The 25,900-nt window shown below is 34.6% G+C and overlaps 1 protein-coding gene across 1 annotated transcript in view; it reads left to right on the top strand.

The window, feature by feature from the left end:
• The window catches only part of DOCK2 (dedicator of cytokinesis 2), a 169,642-nt gene that overhangs the window by 37,840 nt on the left and 105,902 nt on the right, over nucleotides 1–25,900 (top strand). Inside the window, exons 23-27 of the mRNA XM_021410943.1 lie at nucleotides 1,667–1,775; nucleotides 3,491–3,561; nucleotides 4,048–4,154; nucleotides 16,943–17,085; nucleotides 20,701–20,796. Coding sequence (XP_021266618.1) covers nucleotides 1,667–1,775; nucleotides 3,491–3,561; nucleotides 4,048–4,154; nucleotides 16,943–17,085; nucleotides 20,701–20,796 — 526 coding nt within the window. The remainder of the gene's footprint in view (nucleotides 1–1,666; nucleotides 1,776–3,490; nucleotides 3,562–4,047; nucleotides 4,155–16,942; nucleotides 17,086–20,700; nucleotides 20,797–25,900) is intronic.

The raw sequence follows: 25,900 nt of genomic DNA, 5'->3' as shown, positions 1-25,900 counted from the left end.
ATGTAGTTTCAGAAATACAGTCAAGGAAATCATAGGAAAGACTCAGCCAAACAGATGAGGCATGTTGTTTGTGGCTGTTATTTAGGCATAGGGAAAAGGGAGCGGAGGAGGATGAAGGAAATGGAAGTAGAAAAATTACACCACAATACTGGTAAACCCCACTTCTTCCACTAACTCTTTCAGACTGTCTCCATATCCCTCATCTATGTCCTCTCTTTTCTCTCTTCATTCCTGCTCTTTCCATTCATCCTCAGCTGTTTCCTCCGTAGTATTTCTGTTATCCCCCTGACATGTGCCAAAGATATGCAGTGCCAGAAGATGTGTAATGGCAAACTCAGGTTTGTAGGTTACCCAATAGTTGGCTTTTATGCTTGCGACTGGCAGCAAGCCAACAGAGATTTGTCCCATTTTTATCTGCCTTTTTGTCAATGGGAGCTCTACTACAACTTTTCTGTTATTCCACTGCTTCTTTTAAAAAAAATCCATGTAGGTTTATAGTTTTGTGAAATTCAGTATGTTGTAGGATAAATTATGAAATTTTGGCCAAAACAGGAGTAAATTTAAAAGAGATGTGCTACAGATACACAGTCCCTTAGAAATATTCTTGTCTCTAAGAACTTTCTATTTCTAAATGAATCCAGACAAACAAGATGAGAAGCAAAGAAAGTGGATGGTGCCCCTGAAAATAGAAATTCAAAAGTAGTTCCAAAACTTTAATTTTTTTTAATAGGTGTCCTGGCAAAAGAAGAAGTTGAGAGCCTTGCAGGAGGAAACGTTTTGTAGGGGACAATGGGAAAATTGTTGCAAGGCTGTATGACAGAAACCAGAGTTGTTTGGTTTTGGTTTTTTTTTTTTCTTGGAAAACTTTAGTCCCTGTCTTAATTTTTAGTACTAGCAGGTAACAGAAAATGTGTACATTGAGCAGTCTATGGTTAACCAGGTTGCTGCAAATATGGTGCATATTTGATTGATTAGCCATAGACATTTACACCTAGTTTGCCTTGTAACTACCTTATCTGAAGGTCTGAAACTCCAAGTTCAGTCTCACAGTTATAGACAGTATTGCTCTTGTTTAACTTTAGCTGCCAATGAAACCAAGAAAACAGTAAACACTGTCATTTGATGTTGTATATCCATTTTTAGCCGTTATGATTTAACTTTTCAGTCAAGAATGTCCAACTGGTCCATAGAAAAGAAGGAATTCTGGAAAAAAATGGATTAATGTAATTTCTTCCCATGAGAGAAGTTAGTATTTAGGATTGAAGTAGATAATTTTCAAAGGCTGAGAGAAGCCTTCTCAGAGACAAATATTTTGAATTAATAGGGATAAGATAGATTTTTCTCTTGGAAAGTGAAATGAACTTTTTTCCTTTTTTTTTTTTTTTTAACAAACTCCAAATCTGAGAGGTTTCATTCTTTACAGCCTTTAAAAAAAAAACCAAAACAAAAAAAACTTTTTGGAAAACTTTATTATGTTGTGTTCAGGCTGAACAATACCTACTCAATACAGTGGATAACAGGTATAACTCATAGGTGAAATATCTATGTATATAATATTATAGCAAATTCTAAAAAATATTTTTTATGTTAATATTGAATCTGGTACACTTTGAACTATGATTTTTTAAATTATTTTGAAATGATAACCTAGTGCCTGTCTCAACAGATTATATGAAGGCAAAGAACAAACAGAATTTGAAGAATCTATGAGGAGACTGTTTGAATCCATCAACAACCTGATGAAAAGCCAACATAAAACTACCATTTTGTTGCAGGTTAGTGTGAAATTGAACAAATTGAGCTTGTTTATGATTTTTATAATGTGTTCTTGTATTTTGGTTTTTTGTTTATATGTTTATCAAAATTGGGAGTAATACACTGTTACGTAAATTTATCATTTGTTTCTCTTTTGTAACTGTCCTTTACTAAAAGATAGAAGTAGAGAAGGTCAGGAGAAGATACATTGATATCAGTTTTAGCACACAGTGATGGAGTGAAAAAACAAACGTGGATGTTAGAATTTCTTGAGGAATCTAAGAAGGTGAAGGCTCCACTGAGAGTTTCTTCAGGAAGTGCTAAACAGGAATCTCTTCAATTTTAGTTTCAAAAGTAAAGTTTATGGTATCAGCATTTTGAAGGCGCTTTATTTAAACATCTGGGATGTTTAACATCTAGGATCATGTCAGCTTTATTTATTCTCACTTTTTGTATCAGATGTTTTAAGAAAACTAGAAGAGGAGGAGCTACTAAGGCCATTAATTATCAAATAGTTGATACGTAGTTCTGCATTCAAATAGGAAATTGTCAGAGCTGTGCACTTCAAGTAGGGAGCAGATTTTACTGGATAACTGTGTTCCATTGGTTCCTTGTTTACAGTGTTGTGAGACTTCCTTTCATGTGCAGTAGTAGTTCATGATTAAAAAGCATATTTGTTTGTAGTTGATTCAATTTGTAAATTATTGTAGTTCAGGTATGTATGGACTTCAGGAGCTAATGGAAACCCTTCTGTCTGAGATGTATGAAATTTATCTGGGTTTTGTGTAATGCTGAAAGTGCCTTTTTTAGTTATTTCTTACGTTAGGTATAAACAAATGGCATAAAGCAAGAGTTATGTCTATTAGCAAGGTGGGCAGTAAACTTCACTATACTGAGTGAAAACAAAATGTGAATTTCAGCATGCATTTTCTAGATAATGTGTTTAATCTGTCTTTTAGGGTACACCATGTTACCTAGAAGAAAAGACTGTAAAGCTTCACAAAATCCATGTTTTTGGGATTTGTTCTTATTTCACTTAGTAATCCAAGATGTATCAAAGGAACAGTTCTGCTATAAAAAATTAAAGCTATATCAGAAACAGGCTGTTTAGTAACTTAGTTCCCAGCAAAATGTTAGCAGTAAGTTACAGCTTTGAGTTGTGTAATGAACTGAAGCTGCTATTAATTTTGTAATTCTTGTAATCTGAACCAGGCAGAGATTAATTGAACTAAAACTTAATGTACTTAATTTTCTTTACTATGGTTAAATTTATAGCAGCATGCAAATGTAATTTATTATTTGTAGGTATTTTCTTGAATTTTAAGTTCATAATGGCAGCACAGACTAGCTTTAGCTTTTGCCCAGTAACCAAAAAATTCATACCGTGGTCTTATTTTTGATAGTCACAAATGTATGTGGCAAGAAGAAATTCCAGTTCTCAGCTGAAGGAAGAACAGAGAAAATAGCTGTGTTGTTTCAGAGAAAGGACTATCTCTAGGTGTTGTTTCTCTTGGCAACCAATGTTTGCATTGTGGTTGAATCTTTGTAAAAAAAACACTTTGTGATGAAATTGTATTATAATTCCATGTAAAATTTCAGCCTGACAGAAGTCCAAATTTATCCTTTTTTTTATGTGCTTCTGTTTCAGTGTTTATATTCAGTGCTTTGTACTGTGTTTGCATGCTCTATGCACAGATAAACCTACAGAACTAACACCATCTGTATTTTGATTCAGGTTGCTGCCTTGAAGTACATACCATCAGTTCTTCATGATGTTGAGATGGTGTTTGATGCCAAGTTACTGAGGTGAGCTGATTTTGAACATTTCATAGATGTATCACATGGTCATGCACAACATAGTATGCAATGTAACACTAACTCTTACCAGGAATAAATTATTACTAATTGTTTTTTTTATATAATTGGTTTACAATATTGAGGTCCAATTCTTAAGCAGTAACTCAATGAAATATTGAAGTGGAATAATTTATCAGGTTTTTTTTCCTCCTTGAATAAATTCCATTCAAGAGAACCAAATCTCATTTTAGCAGCTTGAAATAAATACCTTTATTTGTCAAAGATGAATTGCCTCCAACACATACAAAAATATCTTTTTTGCACTGGAAAAGAAAAGTAATCTTTCTGACTTCTTACTGATCTCAGTGACTGTGACATGAGAAATAAGTCAAAATCTTAAAAAGAAATAAATGTTTAGAACTATTTAGCATTTTGCTCTTGCTATTTTTTATTAACCTGTGACATGTGTTTGTGACAATTTTTCTTTACATGTAGCCAACTGCTGTATGAGTTTTATACTTGCATTCCGCCAGTGAAACTACAGAAGCAGAAAGTGCAGTCCATGAAGGAAATAGTACGCAGCAACCTTTTTAAAAAACAAGGTAAGTGCTGAATGCCTTTAAGGCTTCAAATAAGTGTGAAAATATTGACTTCTGTTTTGTGCAATTCATATTTGAAATTAAGTAGAACTAACAGTTCCCATCATTTGCCATCAGAATCTTCAAATCTTCAAAAAGAAACTGCTAGGTCTTCTTAAGTCATAGCTGTGGTTAGTAATTAGAGTGAGCTGTTTGCTTTGTATGAAAAAGCAAATCTGGTTTAGTGTTTGAAGATACACAAAAAACAACTTGTTTAGGTAACTGTAATTTAGCTGTCATACTTAAATATGCGTAAACTCAAGCAGAAATATTCCAATAGAATAGTGTCCCCATTATATGCCTTTTCAAAGCTGAAACCAGTCCCATTCATAAAAACATCTTCCTTCCAACAGAGTACAAAATAAATTCCTCACCCTGATTTTTAAGTTTGAGTTTGAGCACATCTATGGTCTCCTGATCCATGACAGGGCTCTCTTGAACTGATCAAGATTAACAGTAAAGTCTACATTTGTTTATTAAACTTCTGAAGAAATATTCTGTTCTAGGAACTAGCTGGGGTTTACTGTTCCTTTCTAAAATTTTCTTAATTGCCTTTCTAAATACTTCAAATGATAAGAGTAGCAAACCTATTCTCTAGTTCTAAGAGAGTGTGAGTTCCAGAAGTCTGAGCTCTGGAGAGGACTAAGGTTTTTTTCTGATGGCCATTGTGCAAAGCATGTTTACTGCCAAAGTAGAAGGAACATTGCTTAGAGAAAGAATGTTGTATTTTTCCTTTAGTATAATGGTTGGATGGATGGAGCTATATATATGTGTTCTTTGAACCCCTTTGTAAGCACTGTAGTGTAGTAAGAACATAAAGTGAAACCTTGTGAAGACAGCTTGTGCTACATGAAACTTCTACTTAGGGTAAAGAAAATTTCTAAGTGTGCTGTGATATAGTTTAGCAACAGTTTGGAGATAGTGATTCTGGAAACTCAGCAGCTGCAACAGTGGTAGCAGGTAGTACTTCAGTATGCTTACAGAGAAGGATGCAGGAGAAATGCTGTGACTTGTATGCTGTTACTTTTCTGCAGATTCAGTTCTTACTGGAAGATTTGGGTCTTTGTTTCTTAATTTGGTTATTTAGGTCAATATCTTTACTGACAAATGTGAACCACTATGATCTTGCAATTGTTAGAAATATGTGACTTCAGTTAATTACTGAAAATCAAAATTTACCAACAAGAGGAATGTTCACATCAAGTAATATTAAATACTGAAGTTGGATACCTGGATTTGAACTGAGGAGTTTAGATTCCCTTTGTGGGACTTGGAGGCAGGTGAACTTGTCAGAAGAGCTATTCTCCTCTTCCTTATGTAGACTCTGCAAGTGAACATGCTTCAACAAATTGATGCAGAGTGAAGTTATCTGTATCTTTTTGTTATTTATGTTATTTGGTAATGGGGGATATTTAATTTACCCCAGAGGTATATGCTGGCACGAGTGCATTTACAACATGGTAAAATCATATATACAAGCATTTATTTTGGAGATGAAGCAACATAGTAGCTTTTGTTGTAGTAGGCTTTTTACAAAGTTGTTAAAGCACTAGGGCTTGGAGTCCAATCCAGTACTTAGAACACCATTTTCACAGAGTTCAGTGAGTGTGCAAATATTATGGATTTGAAGGCGGTGTCTGGTTCTCGAAACAGAACACTTGTTTTGAGCAAATTCATACCTTTGTGGTAGAGCATTTGTGACAAAAGTACGAGCATGCTTATAGAGACCACATGAGTGGTCTTGAATGTGGTAATCTCAGCAAATTCATGTAGCACTTGAGAAATATAGAGTATTTGAAGTATTATGTGAAATTGGGAGTATTCTGTAAGCTGATGCTAATTGTAAGAGGGCAGGTTCGAGGAGCATCAGTCTGTTTGAGACAGCCTCCTCCCATCAGGCAGTAGCGTGACGCAGGCACCGTATTGCCTAAGGTTGCAGCTGCCATTTAAGTATTGTTTATCTTTTCCTTCATAAATGCCCTACCCTTAATACTTTCAGAGCTGGTTATTAACCAAAGTTTTGCCTTAGGTCTAACTGCACAAAGTCTGTGTTTTTCAGAGGGACATGGAAATTCTTTGTTTTAAGGTAAGAGTCTGGTGCCAGCAGACCTTGAGTTTAGAATCCATTGAGTGGTGTTTCTGTCTGAATTGATTTGGTAAAATTGAATTTGAACTACAAATAAACTGTAGCATCAGTTCACAAGTGCATGGCTAAATCCAGTGGTCGTCTGCTGGAGAGGGAAAGGGAAATAGAATATAAGGGAGATAAGGAGAGAATTAGGGACAAAAATAGAATATTGGCTGAACAAAACCAGATGTCCCCCTTAATCAATGCATAGGACAATTTACAGTTCTTGAAGGTGAATCTCTGGTGATTCAGTTATCCCTGGCAATTCTTACAGCTTCTTGCTTTGTTTATATTATGCTTTTATCATCGGGCTTCATGCTGCTTGTTCTTTCTCCCTCCAAATGTGCAGTTTGTCCAAAGATACACTTGCCCTTTTTTCTTAGATGTCCGATCTGGTTGTGAAGTGGTGTTCCATTGTAAAAGAACCTGTAACTTTTATCTGAATGTGTTGAAGCATCTTTTTTTCTTAACTGTGTACTGAAAAACATATTAACGTGTGAGAAATGTGTTTCTCTGGGGAATACGGGTATTCTTCAAACTTTGAGTTATTTTAATTCAATGGGAGTCATTCAGCCTAGGTGATATTCTGATAGGTCATTTATAAATTTATTCTGTCTTGAGCAACCACTGTAGAATTATTTGTTACTTAAATATATAATTAATTGCTTATAGCTGAAGGGAATAGAGATTGGCAGCTGTTTTTTCCTTCTTGTTTTATATAAGCTAAATTAAAAATGTCCTGTATTTACCTATTTCTGATATATCTAATTGGTAGCTATATGAAATCATCTCATTCTAAGCATAGCTTTGGAATCTAGTTTAAGGTCTGTAGAAATTGTTATTTGGCAACAGTCCCCAGTATGATGTCATCACGTTAGCTGAAAATCAGGTCATTTTAAAAAAGCTTGGGCAGATGATAATGAAGCAGTGCTAGTATCTTGTTGCAAATTAATATGTGTGTATGTATTTATTTTAGTTAGAAGTATCAAAATTGCTGTGATAGGAATATGCAAGACTCTTAACTTAGCTTGGCCTTAAAGATAAACATTGTATCAGGAAATTTTTAAGTACATACTTCAGGCAGCATCGTTTGTTTTTGCACATGATTAACCATTATTGTCATATAGATTCAACAGTCTGCAAAGAAGCTGTATGTAATACAATTCAGCTGACTTTGCGTGGGTAATAAAGGATTGTAATTTCCAAGAGCTCTTGAAATATTTGACTTAGCTCTTTATCCCCTCAAAACCAACACCCTCCCTCCTCTCAACTTGTGATCTGATTCCTTTCCCAAGGCCTGTTTGTAGTTTCCTTCCTAGCAGCTCCAAATTTGAAATTTACTCTTGTGTAATGAAATGAACCTCAAAGCAGGAGGCAGGGGTTTACTTGCCATGTGATAAGAAAGCAACTGAATTTGATGCTTGGCTGTTCTTGCACTTCTTCTTCATAATCTACTGCTAATTTTTCAGAAGAAAAACCAGTCTTTTCCCAGTTCTTAAGGTTGTCTTTCTTCAGTACCTATTAATCAGCCATTCTTTCATGGGTTTAACTGGCCTTTACATTAGCTGCAGTCTGATAATGCCTAATTCTCTGTAAATATTTTACTGCTTGCAGATAAATAATATTAATAGATTGCTGCTTGCTTTTAAATGCATCTTCTCTGAAGTCTTGAAATACGTTGCTGGTATATGATATAAAATATCTACCTCAGATTATGTTGCACATCTTTAAAAGGGTATGTATTTTCTGTTTTGAAGTTTTTAGAGCAATAATGAGTAGGAAGTTTTGCTAAAAAGACTTCTAATACTGAGGAACTTTTACAAAAAATGGTATATAAATGGTGCTATGTTGTACTGCTGACCAGATGATTGGTACATGTTAATTTTTCCTAGATGAGTTGTTACTGGATTCATTGAATTCTAGTTATAAATTTAAAAAATGTACAAAGCCTTCTCGTGCAGTTTTTGCTAGTACCAAACACTTAGCAGGCAGCTAAGACCATAAATACAGCATATAATACTTACTTAAAATGTTTACTAGTCTAGCTTCTTTACACTGGTTATTAAAATCTTGCATATCTGAGTAAGTTATTGTGATTGAAACTTGCTCCAGTAATTGAGAGCAAAAGCCTGTGTGTTTTTTAATATGTACAAGTAATACCTTGTTTAGATGCGTACACTGATTTAGACTGGGTATTAGATTCTTTACTGTGGGGGTGGTGAGACACTGGAACAGGTTGCCCAGTGAGGCTGTGGATGCCCCCTCCCTGGCAGCGCTCCAGGCCAGGCTGCATGGGGCTGTGAGCAGCCTGGTCTAGAGGGAGTTGTCCCTGCCTACAGCAGGGGGATGGAACGAGATGATCTTAAAGGTCCCTTCCAACCCAAACCATTCTATGATATGCAAGATCTACATTAAAATGATTTTACCAATATGCAGTGTATTATTATATAACAATGCTTAGGTTATACTGTTTGTAGAGGAGCCTGGGGAAATACCAACTGGTGTTTTTAATTATTAGTTTAAAATAAAAGATGATCTTCTGAAGAAAGTTTCCTAAAGCAGAGAAATGAGGTTGATGCCCTTTTAAAAGAAAGCTAAAATGTACACTGTGTGAGACATTATCTTGCTAATCAGAGAATATTTGCTTTAACTAAAAATATTAATGGAAAGATTTTGTATTTCAATAGTTTGGCTGAGAGAATAAAACTTCTTGCGATTTTTGTTGAGTTCTGAACATGTACATGTCTGGACCTCACAAATTCCCTTCTCTGAGATGCTTTTTTTTTCGGTGGGGGGAGAGGATGTACCTTTATACTGTCCTCAGTGCAGTCCAGTGAGGGGCTCTTGCAGGTATCTTTTACTTTCTGTGAGTCCAGTATATAAAGAAGCTGTCATCCCTCTGACTGTGGTTAGCTAACAAAGTTACTATTGCTTCAATAGTATTACCTAAATATGTTAGGGTATTTCATCATAGAGCTTGTATTTAGGATTTTCTTTCTATTGCTTTTCTTTCACCTGATCTGCCTCTAAGTTTCTAATGGCAGAAAATCAATCCTGATATAAGCTCAGGATGTTTTTATTTGCAACTGATATTTTAAGATTTGCATGTATGTTGTGGTTTCACATTGTTTGGGTTTAACCTGCAAGTTGTAGAAAGGAAAAATCCCCAACATGTTTAACTACCCGCACTATAAAATGTGGAAAAAAAAATATGAAATCATTTATCTCTGACTGATATTACAGTGGCATAAAAAATGTTTCTGTACTGTGCACAGTGAAGAGCAAACAGGTCCTTCTCTATGTATATTACCTTGGTTTAAAAAAGAAATGAAACTCCCCAAACCTTTTTTTAGTGGTCTGCATCAAATACAATTGATTCTAAAATTAATCATGTTTACCACAACGTTTGTAGGGCATAGGCAATGTCTAATTCATTACTTGAAGCAATGATGTGGAAGGCAATTAGCAAGAATAGAAGCATATGTAGTGTATGACAAAATAGGATCCAGCATGATAATTAACAATATCATTAACTAAAGTTCACGTTTATCTAGAAGAGGTGGTGTTCTTCCCTGAATATGGAATATACTTAACTAAATTGCCAATTACAGTGAAGTATATTAATTTGTATGTTTCAGATTATCCATTTTTCCTCGAGGCTTTAGCACTTAATCTTTTTCCATGTAGTTTATTAGAATTCCAGTTAAGTTCATTTACTTCTACTCTCAGTGGTATTGTCTATAGATCTTATAATTTAATTAGATTTCGTATACTGGTATTTCTCTTCCTTTATCCATTGACATTCATAGCATTTTCTAAGGAAGTAGAATTGGGAAAACAGTGAAATGTTTTTTCAAAAACTAATAAAGAAATTTGGTTCCATTAAATTACATATGAGATTGAAGTTGGAAGCCTTGAGGTTAAGCTGTATGTATTGGTATGTAATTCCAGGCTTTCAAAAGTTTTCGCTGTAGTTGGTCATAGAGTAGAGTGCTTTTGTCAGATAGGATGAGTGTCGTCCCTCACAACCCCTCTGTTTTTGAGAGGTCACCATTTTCAGATGTAGTTGTTTACAAATTGCATGCAGTTTTTGCTGATGTTAGTATTTATAAGCTTATAATATTTGGAAATAGACTTTTTTTTTCTAAGCTGATCAAGTAGTATTCGCTGACATTATGTTGAAGTTTGTAAATCGGCCTTGGAAAGTTGCTTTTTTATTGATGTGAAATCAATATGAAGTGCTTAAAAGTAAAATAAAATGTGTCTGTATTCACACTGCTGCTTTTGTCTTTGTATTCTCTAGAGGTCCACTCCTGATTAAGAGTTTATTCTGTAGCAAAACACTATGAGATCTACTCCAAAGGGTATAAACTCTAAGTAGGTCACACAGATGGTCACCGGCAGGGCTGGGAATAGAGCTTCTGTCTCTTAGCCCAAAATCCAGAGCCTCTGATCACTAGCTGTAGACATAGTTACTGCATGTTCAGCATATGCAAACTACTTGCTGATTTCTGGAAGAGCAGCAGCAAGAGACATATGTTATCTGTAGTGGTTAATTTGCCAAATGCCAGAAGGAATGCTGAAATGATAGTAGTTGTTTTACTAATGGAAGGACTCTTTCTACTGTACATTTTGTTTAAACAAAATGTGTGTTTACATATGTCAACAACAAGGTTGGTTTCCTAATATTAATGTGAATGTTACAAATTTTGACATTGTTGGAATATTCTGATTCTTTCATTTTACTGCTTGAAAAGAGTAAGCAGTTCATGCATTGGTGATCTAGAAGAGGAAAGATTTAAGTCAGATGTGAGACTTATTCTCTAATAAGTAATGCACACATCAGTGTATCCTATATTTTTGAGATTCAACTATTCAAAGTTGATTGGTCCTATGTTATATATGTTGCATGTGTTATTACAGATTGAATTGACATCTTTTTAATTGCAATACAATCTTAAATTCTGTAATATTAAAGTTAAGTCATCCCACTAAAGGAATTTCCTTAAAAATAGATTAGCAAATCTGTGAAATTTGTAGCAGGTAGCATATTCTTCTGCCTCTAATTTTAATTGACAACCAGAACCTTAAATAATACATATGTATAATACACAGTAAATACTGATTTATATATTTTTTTATCTCTAGGAAAGATAGAAAGTAAGTTGTGATTCAGCAGACATTGGTCAGCATTGTTGGTTTTTTTGCAAACTGCTTAAGGAAACAGGACTGCGTTTCATAGAGCTAGGTAGACATGAATTGTATAACAAAGGTTTAATGAATATCCACTGGTGTGTTTGTTAGAACGGCACCTAGTCAGTTTGTTTCTTTGTATAGCGTGAAGAATTCTTCTCATTGCAAGCAGCAAAACATCATGTACTATAAATAACAAATTTACTTAAATAGAAAAGTCTAAGATTTTTCTGGATGGATAACTGAAGTAAGCTGTTGTGTCAGAGCAAACAGGAAGATTCTGCCTTTTACTTTCATGTTCTTTGGAATCCTTCTTTCTCAAGGTTTGAATTTGCTACACGGACTACTACCCATTAGAAAACGCAAGTTCACGTTGTGTGATGCCTAACTTGCACAAGGAAATGTAACTTTTGATCCTATTCTTTCTTTTAAATGCCCACCTGGATGTCAATGCTATGATTTCAAGTATGCCTTAGTAAGGATCAACTAAGAGAAATATTAGCATTAAAATGATGAAGTATAATTAGAATCATCTGTGTTCTCTCTGCTGTCACCCAATTAAAGATGTAGAAACCTCTGTTTTGTTTTTACCTTCAGAACTGTTCAGAAAAAAGCTGAAAAAAAAGTAGAATGAATACTAGTAATTTGATTTAAACATCTTTCAGTTTTATTATTGTTAGTTATGAGTATAGATTTTAACTATTTTCATAACAACTTGTATTCCTACTGATATGAGTACTTAAGCTGAAGTTTTGTTTTTCATTTTCTATGGTTGTTTTCCTGCACTGTTTGGCACAAAATTCCAAAAATTTAAAATGTTTAAATGTAGGAGATTCGTAATGCATTTGACTCTCCCATTTTTAGCTACTGGGAAAAAACTGAAAACATTCACTTTTCATAAAGTCCCTTAAAAATGGCCCCGTAGTAAAACAAAGTATTTCCCATGGATCCACTTGTGTGTCAATTACTGTACCTTGAAAAAGATTCTTTTCAGAAATGCTTCTTTAAGATTTTTTTCTTTCTTCCTTTTGTTAATATGCAGGAGTATTTTTAGTGTTATGTTATTACCCTTAAACCATCACTTTTCAAATCCTGTATTCAATTTTTTCCCAGTTTTATTCCTGAAGTAGTTTGATGTGGATAAGGAAGGCATATGTGTATCTACAAGTATTTGTGCTCATGCATTTGTGGTGACACATGAGGGTTAAAGCCTTTAACTTCTTCCATTTATTGAGGAATATGTAATGTGCTAGATATCTCCTTAAGTATTTGCTACTTGTAACTGTTTCTTAGTCTTGACCCCTTATAGTAGGTTTTTGAAAAATAAAAATATGTTTAAGAAATCTTTTTTTATATGGAGGGAAATCCAAATCTAGCTAGGTTTTGTTAGTTTTAACAATTAACTTATAAATGTATATTTTAAAATACTGATTTTTTTCTAACTCGTTCAAGTGGAATAGAGAGAAGAAAGATATGTAACAAGTCAACACAAAACTACTGCTTATTTTAGTAAAATTTAGTATACCAATTAAACAAAATACTGGCATTCATAAATATTCCATTGTACAAAAAGAAAGCAAACTTTAAAATCTGCCAGGGAGGACATGCTGACAAGCACTTGTGTCAAGCTGGCAGCCTGCAGTGATTGCAAACTGGAAAAGACACTGAGAGCTCAGAACGTTGTTTTGGCTACAGCAGTGGTAGTGTTAGATGTTGCTCTGGCTGCCTTCCAGTAAGTGACATTATTCAGCTCCTGTAAGAAACTTGAAGACATCCCTTGAAGTGTGGAAGTAGATGCATTCCACCATATTTATGCTTGGAGTTGATGGTGTGCTGTGACTGTTAAGACTGTACCTATTCTGCCATCTAGCCTTTCTTGTTGACATTTGCCTTGAACGATCAGCTCAACATGATAAGTGATGTGTGCTAATTTCCTAAGATCCACCACTGTGTTTATCCTTCCTCTGTAAGGAGTGAATTACAGACACACACTTTGTCACTTACAGTGCTGTCAGTCTGTAGGTAATCCTACAGTACCTCTTTTCTTTGGCTCTTATCAAAGCTGTGAGATTTGGATTTACCCATGAAAAAGATATATAGAATTTTAACTTCATTGCTCTTGTGCTTCCAACAAAGAGTTAGATGTCAAATAATGGAGAGGGAAGGCTTCTAGTAGGAAGATGCATGCAGTTGTGAACAGATGTCCTTTGTGAAGAAGCATGGCACTGAAACTGTGCACTGACTGCCATCAGAAGTCTCTCTTTGTTGAAAGGATGTTGTTCACTGATTTTATCTTTAAGGCTTTGCTCTAAATCTATATTCAGATGACATCTATGTCCTCACTAATTTGGCATGTGAGCGTAAGTGGGCATGAAACAATCCTAACAGATGGCTGTGACTATAGTCTTGCCAGGTAATCAAGAGTAGTGTTTCCTAAGGGAGACAAAAGTGGTGTTAAATTTTTATTACCATTTTGGCTGCACATACGAGGCAGTCAGGAATGAAGCACATCTGTGGTTTTTTGCTGAAGGAGACCCAAATGTCTTGTCTAATGACATTATTGTATTAATGACCTGAAATTTGAATTTCACTTACCTGGTACAGAGGAAATAATTAAATATTTTCTTATGAATAATATAGTGAAAGAGGAGTTACAAAATTACATGCAGCTACGCTTAATCGTTTACCTGAATGAATCTATCAGACCTCATTCACGAAGCTCTTATCAGGGAACTTCCCTCTGAGGAGTGTGCTGGAATTTGGGGCTAATTTGTATGTAAAACATTATTCTGGGAGATGCTGATGAAATAAATGCAAGAGGTTCACATTGTGTGGTGATGTATCGTGTTCAGATGCAGTTTCAGGCAACATATGTTTAATTCTAGTTTCTAGAAAATAAAAAGCAGTAAAATGTTAAGCAGTTGGTTTTTTTTCACAGATTTTAACGTTAAGAAAGAGTGTGTCTATTTTTTGCTGGCAGTCCTTCTCATTACCTCATTTATCAAGCAGAAAAACAGCTAGCACTTAAAACTGGCATCCTTCTTGCCATCTCCCTACCATCTGTGTTGAGCTGTCTTTAAAGGGTGTTTTTGTTGGGTGGAAATCATAAAATCATAGAATGGCTTGGGTTGAGAAGGGACCTCAAGGATCATCAAGTTCCAACCTCCCTGCCACAGGTGGGGTTGCCAACCACTATATCAAGTACTAAATTAGGTTGCCCAGGGCCCCATCCAACCTGGCCTTGAGCACCTCCCGGCACGGAGCATCCACAACCTCTCTGGGCAGCCTGTGCCAGCACCTCACCACCCTCTCAGTGAAAATCTTCCCCCTGTAACACAAGTTTCATAAACTGTACTTCATAAAGAAGTACCACAACAGAAAAATATACTTTGTTTCTTTCTTTGATAGCTGTAAGCTTTTCTTTCATGATTTTCCTGATTTCTACTCAGCTTTTTCTAGTCAATGAGTTGTTGATGCACAAATGAGGACATTGTTCATTTTGCTACATACTTGTGCATTGATTCCTTAATACTATAAGCTGGAATTTATATAGCCATTCTATAAAAAACTCTTTCTCTGTGTCAGTAAGAGAATTATGTGTTTTGTAGATCATGCTAGTGAAATAGTGAAACAGTTTTAATGTAAAAAGGAGGGCCACAGAAATGCCCCAAAGGATGGAATACCTCCCCCATGAGGACAGGCTGAGAGAGCTGGGGCTGTGCAGCCTGAGAAGAGAAGGCATTTACTGAGTGCAGAAAATGTGTTTGTGTACATACCCAAGCTGTAAGCCATGTGAAATTCCTGTCTGTGTTGCTCCTTGAACAGGAAATATGGTGTTGCTGTTTTACTTCTGGGTTTGTACTGTAGTCACCAAATAAAATGTCTCTTGTCACTTGGAAGAATTGTTATAGAAAAATCAGACCAGTTGCTTTTTATTCATGTTGTGCCATTATCAAGAGTAGAGGTAGTTTCTTAGGAAAGAAATGAATCTGCCCCTAAGATGCAATTAAATGCTGCTGGCTTATATGGCTAGGTGGTGTTAATTGGAATAAAAATAATCTTCTGCAATGATAACCTCTTTTGCTTCATCTACAAAATTCAGGAATGTATAATCTTCCCATTTTTCTCATCCTTTAATTTCTTTCCCTCTTGCCCTCCTGTTACTGACACTCTTATAATGAGGATTCTATGTCCCTGGCTTGGTTTTAAATCTCACTGTATATCCTTTTGCTGTGGCTCACACTGTGTTTGTTTGTCAGTGAATTAGAGTACTGAATGTCTGGGTATGAGTTTTTAATATCATTCTTAGATGAACAAAAGTCACATTTTTGTTCTTGCTTATAGAAATAGAGAAGCTTTCTAGTTATGTTTCTATGTGGTTTTGATAGAAAATAGTAACCAACTGATGTATATTTTTCCATAACGCTTACAGCAGACAGACACTTTTAGGCAATAAGAACTCAATCAAGTTATGAGAGTAAGAACTTTAGCTCTCTGGCAGTTACTAGAATTTTTTTTAGTTTAGTATGTTGCTGGAAATATCTTTTATTCTGAAGTGGAAACTTTCAGTCTACATTTAGCTCTGCTTTTATCTCAGGCTATTTTCATAAATATAAGAAGTTTTTGAAGTATTTGCTCAGCATTATTCACACTGTCACCTTGTAGTATGTTTAATTGTATAGTGTACAAATAATTTGCTACTTAAATCACTTCACAGTATGTCAATACATTCAAAAAAAAGACTTTTTTTACCTTATGTTCCTAGATAGTCAATGCCTTCTCTGAAGTTATGTAAAATTTGTGCATCTTGTCCCCACAGCATTTCAGTAAGGATCTCTATCCCAGTATGTAAGACTACAGTGTAATTTAGTTTGTCATCTTCCTTAGATACAATCAAGAACAGATGTATGCATAGTTCTTGCTCTATGTAGGCTTGAAAGGCCTTTCATTAGAATCTTCTTCCTATCTGCATTTTTCTATGTGTTCTTAGAAGGCATGTTTCAAAATGATGCATACAGAATAATTCTGCTGGTTATTTTGCATCTTATTTTCTAAAATAATAATTTTTAAATTATTTTTATTCAATTAAAATCATGTCACTACTTACAAAGAGAATATTTCTAGTCCCTTTGTGTAGAAATTGGATCATTTGTCACTAATTGTTCAGAACTACTTAAACAGTGTTCAGTATTTGGCTGAAGCAATTTATATTGATCAAGGAATTTTTTTGAAGATGAGAAATATTGTTAACTTGGAAAAATGTCACACGAGTTTAAGAGTATCCCTGAAGCACAATTGCAAAATCAACTTTTCCATATTGCAGTAGACTGTGGGGTTAAAGGGTATCACGTTTCACTGTTCGGAGGAAGATATCTTTGCAAGTAGTGTTTGATTTATATTTGCTCTTAAGACACTTTTTTTTTTCTTTCAGAATGCAGGGACATTCTGCTTCCTGTCATTACCAAAGAACTGAAGGAATTACTGGAACAGAAAGATGATCAGCAGGTCCAAGAGAAGAAGTACTGTGTTGAATTACTCAATAGTATCTTGGAGGTTCTGAGCTGTCAAGATCCTGTAAGTATTGATGATGATGTAGGTGGCTCACATCTGTAGTAAGCCTGAGCTGATTAAGTGGTAAATTATTGATGCAGATGAATCTAATTTAAATTTTTAATACAAGTCAGTGTCAAATTGAACTATTTTCCTATTTTTCAAAAACTCAAGTTAGAGCAGTTAATGTATTAAAGGTGAAATGCTGAAATCTATGCTGTGTCTTTTCTTTCCCAATTTTATATTCCTTAGGTAGCCAGCAGTTGTAAATCACAGTGGTATGATTGGGAGCAGAGGCAGCATTGATTTTATCCTACCAGAGGTTCTGTCCAGTTTGAACTGGTAAAGTTCAATGGTGTAACTACTGAAATGAATTAGAATATTATTCTAAGTACTTGGAATAATTTTCAAATTTCATGTTGTTTCCTCTTATAAAAATCTTGCAGTTCCTGAAATGTTTTTCAGTGCACAAATATTGCAGCTTTTGATTTCTGCTTTCAGCAATGTGTATATAGAACATTACTCTTTACTTCATTTTGAGACTATCATTTTTCACTTGGGCTCCTGTAATTTGGAGCACTGTAGAAATTGTGGTTTGTGTGATTGCTTTTCTTATGTGAGCGAGTATCAAGTTGACTTTTCAGTCCTTCGGTCTTTAACGAGTAGAAGGTTATTCAATAAAGTTTCACAATCAGTTGAGGAGTTTTTTCTGAGAAGAGCTCATAATTGCGTTAGCCAATTTGTAGTTCCTCCCACGAACAGGTGCTTATTTTATTTTGGGCTTTGTTTCTCTGATGCATTTCTTCAGACTTTGAAGGCTGTGGATAAAGGCAAGCTGTCATTTTATTCCAGCTTTCACTGTGGATCACTGAATACTTTTTCTAGCAATGAAATCATTGCAGCACGGTGTGTGATTTCTTAATATTTTTGTGAGTTCATAACTGAAAAGGCTTGTCTGTTTGCACAGACAATATCCCTAGTGATCTTTTAACGTATATTATAAGCTATAGATTAATACTTGCTGCATATGCACCACATATATCATTTTCAAACTTGCAGTTGCTGTCCATTGTAAAAGTTGCTCCTGGAAATTTGGGTCTGTAGCTCATGTTTGCGTGAGTGAACAATAATCGCTGCATGTGGAACAATTTGAAGAAATCAAACTCTTGTTGCTTGGTGTGAGCATGTGTGGCCCAGTGCAGTCTGAAGACTGTTTTGTAGCTTATTGTTTAATTTCTGAGAGTAGGAATTGAGATATCCTGAATGATGTAGAAATGTGATGGACTGTCTTAATGCAGGTGCTAACATTTCTCTGAAAAGTCAAAGGCTTAGCAGAAAATAAGCTTTAAATACACGAGCATATGTTTTTTTCTTTTCCCGGGAAAGATGTGTTATGCACTACTTGTGAATTCAGAATAGAATTCATTTTAACAATGGAGTTATGGTTAATTTTGAAACCATTATATAATAGTCTGAACTTTTATTAATAATTAAGGTACAGCATGTACTAAAATATGGAAGATAGCAACCATAAATTGTAAGATCCTTCATCTTTGGATTGAAGCAAGAAAAAAAAGAAAAAAAGACAAGCAAACTAGTGAACAAGTAAATTCACTGTGACAAAGGAAAGCGTGAAAGTGTGCAAAGTGTGCTGCTACATAGCTGACAATTTGGGGCTGTTGATTCTTTTGTATTTGTACAGGATACTCTAAATGTATTCAGAAATGTAACAAATGTTACTTCTTCCTTTCAGATTTCAACTCTGCTGAACCAATTAAAAATATCTTTGTGCAATTCTTGTCTTGCCCTGCCAGTTTTCTAATTTCCATATGCAGTTAATAACCCATACAAAAAGTATAACTCATTCTGTATCCTGCTCTGGTTTATATAGACTAAAGTGTTTATGTAACCACTTTACAGGGTTCTTTGAAAAAAATAAATCTAGTATAAATTCAGTGATGTAAAAGAACTTTTTTTTTTTTTTCACGACAGAAAATTTCTATTTGTAGTAAAGTGTGTGGTTAAGATGGAACTATATAATATGCTATTAGATATGGGCTTGTGATACTGTACAGTGTTAATATTTCAACAAATGTACTGCGTTTATTGTTCAAGGAAGAAAAATATTGTGCCTTCTAAAAGGTAAAGTACATTACAATTGAGGCTAGGAGCAAACAATGACAAAAGTCATGGACACATAAATATAGCAGGAAAAGAATATCTTACAAGGTATTTAGAAATTAATAGTAATCATGTACTTTTATCTTGAGGCATGGAAAAGTAAACTGAACTTACTGTTATACAGGATAGACATGTCAAGCAATTAAGCAACTCTGAAATTTGCTAAAACTTTTGGTACTGTTGTTGGAACAATGGCATGTATTCAAGCTGAAATAATTTAAAGAAAACTACTAAATTGGGTTGGGAAATTAGTTCAGATGTCTCCAGAAAATGAGGTTTAGAGTATCCTCAAGAATTCCATGAAAGAAAGCATCTTAGAAAAATGCTTAACAACTCTACGTAGAAATAACAATAATAATAAAGCAGTTCCAGTAGAAACTGTAGAGTTGCTTAAAGGGCTGTTCACTAGAACATCCAAGCATCTTTGTATTGTCTTCACTTGCTCAAGCAATTACAATACTTTATTCACTGTAAAGGTATTTAAATTTAAAGCTGTATTTTTTTTTTTCATGGAAAGGTGACTGTGATTCAAGCAATGCTTTCTACAACTCTTCAGTTTTTCTTAATACTGATAAGATCATACGATAATATGATTAATGAAAACATATTGCAACAGAGGCCAAATCATAGAATATTTGTTGCAGCACTGTAAATAACAATTCAAGCTGACTTGCCGGTTTTGGCCTCTACATTTGATAGCTGCAGGAAAAGTGTTCTAACCAAGAAACTAGAGTCACAGAGTATCTTTTCTGGGTGAAAAGAAAATACTCTCTGCAAAATATATGCTCTGAGCTGTAGTGCTTTTAGAATCCTATCTGAAGGTAGAAACCATTTTTGGATTGTGTGGCTTTTTGCCGTGGAAAAATAGGTAGGCAAGACTACCTATCATTTGATTCATGTTGGTGAATTGGTGGCAGAACATGGTACTGACCTGTAGTGGGTCCCTAGTGCAGTCTCAGTTGACCAGTGCTTTGGCAACAGCGACCAAGAGGCAGTCCTCTTTCTTTTTGTGTCCTCACAGACTAACAAAGTGAAATGAAGTTAACTTTTGCCATTAGTAATTATATACTTTGTGAGCACAAGCTGAGATTATTCTTGATGTCTGGACAATGCTGAGGGCTACTGACAGATGTGAAGAGCTGTGACACAATTCACCTCAATCACTTGTTGCCAGGGTATTGCTATTAAGTTATAAACAACTCACTGGGAAAACACACGAGTTCCTTGATGATAGATGGAAAGTGCCTATTTGAAACAAAGAAGAGGTTTGTAATGGATGGGGCTTAAATTGAGTTGTGCCAATTGAAATGAATATTCCACTGAAATTACTGGAACAAGAAGAATTAGTATTGTTCTTTCAATGGTGTGGTTAAATAACGGTCAACATGGAAATTATTGGTCTCATCTTTTACAAGAGATATGAATTTCATAGAAAAACTACTTTTTTGTTGTTTTCAGGCATCAACTTATCACCATATTCAAGAAATAATGGTACAGTTACTACGCACAGTGAACAAAACTGTTATTACAATGAGAAGAGATGATTCCTTAATTGTGAGTAATATTTTAATTTATTTTAATGCTTTGAAGATTATTTGTTATCCTGTAAAAATGCAAATACAATATTTGCAGAGACCTTATTTGTGGACCTTTTGAGATTTAAAATAAAAGTTCTAAAGCTTTGCTCTCTTTTTGATTCAACTGTTCAAATTTACTGTCTTTCAAATTTTAGCTGAACACTGACAGGTAAGCTTAGAGTTTTAAAAAACGAAAACAAAACCTAAAACCTCTACATCTAAAGTTATTAGCTTTCTAATATAAACAATTCAACTGGATGCTCTGTTTCTTCCTGTGGAAGCCTAACACACACAGGAAAAATGTCTGGACGTGTGCTCGAACAGAGCACTTGCATGAGATTTTTGTGGATTTTCTATGGCTTGAAAGTTATAGTCAAGGACAGATTCTACAACTTATTTAGATTTAAGTACGTACATCATAAGTAATTCTCTTGACTTAGACTACTTCTGAGAATGTAAGGCAGTTATGTTCAGCACAAACTATGGAACTTGCCCTTCACATTGTGCACTTAAGATATATGTTATATCTTTATCTTAGAGAATTTCATTATTCTGCAAAATCATGAATAGCATTTACTCGATTGCTTCAGCCTTAAGAGGTGCATTGCATGTCTTTGGAAGAGTTCTGTATTTCCTTGATCTGGAAAACCGAAATAGCAGTTTTTGATCCATTCAGATTGTCTCCTAATAATCAGCCTCCTAGTAACTGAGTTCTTTAGGGGAGATATTTGCCAGTGGTTGCTTGAAATACCCTAGTGTTATGTCTGCAAGTTCCAGAAATCTTATTATCTGTGCATCAGAATTCTGATCTGTTCTGTTTGCAACTCTCTAATGTGTATGTGTAGTCATAACAGGAGGAGGCTTTGAATGAAAATACAATGAGCCTGTCAGTTTTCTAGCATTTGAAAATGTTTTCTGTACTTACAAAGAAAACATCGTGAGAGTTTAATGGATGACATAAGCAATCCACAGAGAAGTATTTCTGGATACTATAAATAGTAAATGAAGAAGCAAAACTGTTGTAATCCTACAAAAAATATCATAATAATGAGTAAACACTAAGAAACAAGCTGCTTACAGTCAACTAGAATATTTTGGTTTTGGTTTTTTGCCATCTTCTGTAATTTGTTCAGGCACGCAGATGTCTGACTGGTAATAATGCTCATCAGCACCTATGTGTATGTGTGTATCACATGTTTTAGAGGTTTCTCAGAGCAAAAATTGATGAAGGGTTTTTTAGAGCTGAGGCAAGACCTCTTAATGGGATAATGGGTTAATCTTTTACATATATATATTATTTTTTTGTGAAGAACAAATTAGTCTCTTGCATTCAGAAACAAAAAGAAGCACAACAAGGAAAAACAAGCTCATTTAATGTTCTGCATACTGCCTTTAGTTTAGTCACTTTGCAGGTTAGCTTTAAAGGCTCTTGGGAGGGCAAAACTTCTTGTAAGCCTGAATGATCAGCCTTTCAGAAATGAAGCAGATAGTCTGAAGCACGGCTTTCTGCAGAATGCTTAGGTGAGCTCAAATAGCTAAAAGAGTGATGTGCTCTGTCAGTGCAGGTGGGACGCAGAATAGCTGCAGTTGGACATGGTTTACAGTTTACAAGACTTGTAATTCTTTGCAAGTTTAAATGTTTGCAGCTGATAAGAGTACTACATTTTATTTGCCTTCTGTCAGAGATGAGGTTTTCACAATCTTCTAGATTGTTAGCAGGCAGTGAGTTATGGAATTTTTTGCTTAGGACTTTTAGCTTTGGTCTTTGCTTGCTACAATGCTGTTTGAACCTAGGGGAAGGCTCTGCCTTGTGCTCAGCAGGTGACAACATGCTGTGAGCTTTGTTCATGCAATTACTGGAAAGGGCAGACTAAGAAGAACATGATCTCTTCAGGAGAAGTTGGTGGTAATGGAGAAGTAATTTGGCTTTCTGCAGCTACTGCAGGGAAGATGCTTAAATGGCACTGACAGCTTCGTTTTGATACTTTGGCGGTGAAAGGCTTTAATGGTGTCCTGGTTATTTCCACTAGTAAAAATATGAGAAAGAAACAAACAAAAAAACTGTTTAGCGATTATCATTGAAGTGCTTTTAAGCTTGTAATAAAGAAGGCCAAGTTTATTTTGTGAGATTAACTCTTTATACGGTATCAGAATCTTGATAAGTATCTTGACTTAAAGGACACAGTGGTGCACTGAAGTCCCACTTGCGTAATTAAAGAAGCAAAACATATAGAAGCATGTAGAATAGGGAAGTACTTAATTCTGTTTTGTTTATGGAAACAAAAGCATTGTTTTTTGTGATGCATGATAGACATTTTAAAGGTCACCTTTGGTACTCCAAACTTTATTTTGGTCACATTGTTAGTTTAAACAAAGGTCAAGAGGATTTAATTATGTTACCAAGAAAAGTTGGACAATATTGGTATAAGATATTGTACAAATCAAGACTTCGCTGTAAAAAAAAATAAAAAGAAAGAAAAAAAAGAAAAAAAAAACAGCTAGAGATTTATATTTATTATTTTTCCACCATGGACATGAATAAAACTAAAGTTTCTGGATGTAACCAACCAGCACTTCAAGGGAATTCCTAGTATTTAAAAAAAAAATAAAAAATTGATGGGAAAAAAATACGTATGCTGTAATAACCAGGTCTTTCAGGAGATCATGACCAGAGAAACCATTTTATGGAGCTGACATGTTTAGAAAATACTATATATTCAAGTCAGACTGGCTAAAGACTCTTTTTTATTCAGTTTTCAGATTCAGACATTGTCTTTACCGTGAAAAACTGCAAAGTGGTTTTATGAAAGAACCATTTATTAATTTCCCATTTTTTTTTCCTTTCCAAAGAACGGTTGTTCACTTCTTTTGAAATCTAAATATTGTTTATCAACTCCTGAAACCTAAGAAAAAAAATTATTTCAAAAGATGACATCCCATTTAAAGAACATAAAAATTTACAAAACATACATTTCATAATAGATTTCATTAGGAAGATATTCTGAATCTAAAATAGCATAATTACTAAGTGTTGTGACTTTTTCAGAAGAGCTGCAGTATATGAAACTACAAAGAACCCTGCATGAATGACCTGACAATGCATGACAGAAAGCAATCATTACTCCTTTCATACATTTGGAATTTTTAAAGTTAGGTTGACTCCATAAAACAGCAAGTTTAAATAAAGTAGTTTTAGACTATATGTGCTGTACAATATTTTATAAATTGCACATTGTAGTTGTTGATTAAATATGTTTTCAGAGAAGCCTAAAGTATTTTGTATGGACGTGTTAGTTGTGGTTGTTTTTTATTTTCTGATTTTTAACATCTAATTCTTACTCTGGGCAATGGTTTCAGGCACTGCACCATAAATTCTTAAATCAGGAAAATTCTCTTAGCCATTATTATTATTTGCTTATCTATCCTTTTCCATTGCTTTTCCAATCCTTACGTCATCCTGTAGCTGATGTTTGCTCTCCATTACTGTTTAATTTAACCAATAGCGTTTTGCTCCAGTGTTGTCTTTAAAATTTTATGTGCTAAGTCTGTTGTGTGACATGCTGTGGAGAAAACTCACTATAATAACCTCTTGCCTTTAGTATATGTGGTTTTATTGTGAAACTATGATGCTTAATCTTTTGTCTGAATAATTTATTTCTGGCATAATTTACTTCATTTTGAGTTGAATTGTTGTGGGTTTTTTGTTCGTAGTACTCACAGCTTCTGGAAGCCAGATGATCAGGGAGTTCCCTCTGTGTACATTTCTAGAACATGTTTGGCTGTTGCATCTACTGGGAAACTATTTAAGTGGCTACTGCTGACTCACGTAGCGCATGGTTTCTACCTTATCCCTTATTCTTATGTTATCCTGTGTGTTCTTTCATTTATTTATTTATTAAAATCAACTTTCTTGACAACTCTGGGACAACTCAACATTATGAAGAACAGTACTTTAGCTGAACTCTTGATTTCATGTTTTCTTCCCACGTAAATAGATGTCTTAAAGAAGGTGACTTTGAAAGCACTGTACAGAGGGTAATCCGAAAGATGTGTTAATGTTTTTAAGTTGCAGCATTGAGAACTTAGAGTCAGCTGGCCTGAGTAGCTTAAGTGTTTCTCTACTTCCTGCTACGCGTGATACTACAAAGAGATTTTCATGTTCGTGTATACATAAAGGGTATTTTTTTTTACTGAGGAAGAAATAAGTAACTAAGAAATACAGAAAGTAAAGTCTGATTTTGTCTGGGAGATTAATGATTAAAAATTGTCCGCAGTTCTTAATTTCGTCAAGATCAGACACTAGAATATAAAAAACAGAAACCATTTCAATTAGCATATTTCAGTTTTTCAGAAGTATTGATGTCTGTTGAGATCATAAGAAAGAACTTAGAGCCTTTCTTCTTTGGATGAAGTTTCTTCAAGTAAATAGCATATTTGTGTTCTTGTACAGTTCTACTGACTCCAGGAATTGATTGTAATGTGGCAAATCAAAATATTGTGATTTAAATTCAATAATTTGTCTTTATTGAAGGGATGCATGCAAAAACAAAATCAGACATTAAAATGAGCCTTGTTGTACTTAAAATTTAAGAAAAAGAAGGACAAAAGATGACTTTCACGTAATAGCAGGTTATTGAAAATCAGCTTAGTACAAGAACAAAATGTACTGGTTTTGGAAGTATTGCTCCTGTTGGTATTGCTTATTAGTATGTCTTTGTCCCCCAAAGATATTCATCTTAAAATGATATTTTAATACACAAGAAACTTTTGCACTCTAACAGATTCTTCGGTGTATCAATTACAGTAATGCAAAATAGGAATGCTGTTGGAGTGCCAGCGTAAGCAGTACATGTAGATGAGTGTGATACAATGACATACTCTTATCTAATAAATTCTGATGCCTACTATATCCACAAACCACTATTGACAAACTTCTCTGGCTCACTAAAGGCATACTTTTTGCTAGTAACGTTTCATGTACAGCTTTCCTTTCAAAAGCCCTTTAAAGTAATAATAATTCTGTGTCTGTCAATTCCATACTGACTGTACTTAACATGATTTTTCAAACTTTAGTATCCTTT

Source organism: Numida meleagris, chromosome 12, assembly GCF_002078875.1.
Source record: "Numida meleagris isolate 19003 breed g44 Domestic line chromosome 12, NumMel1.0, whole genome shotgun sequence".
Taxonomy (NCBI): Eukaryota; Metazoa; Chordata; class Aves; order Galliformes; family Numididae; genus Numida; species Numida meleagris.
This window is presented reverse-complemented; position numbering and strand designations above follow the sequence as displayed.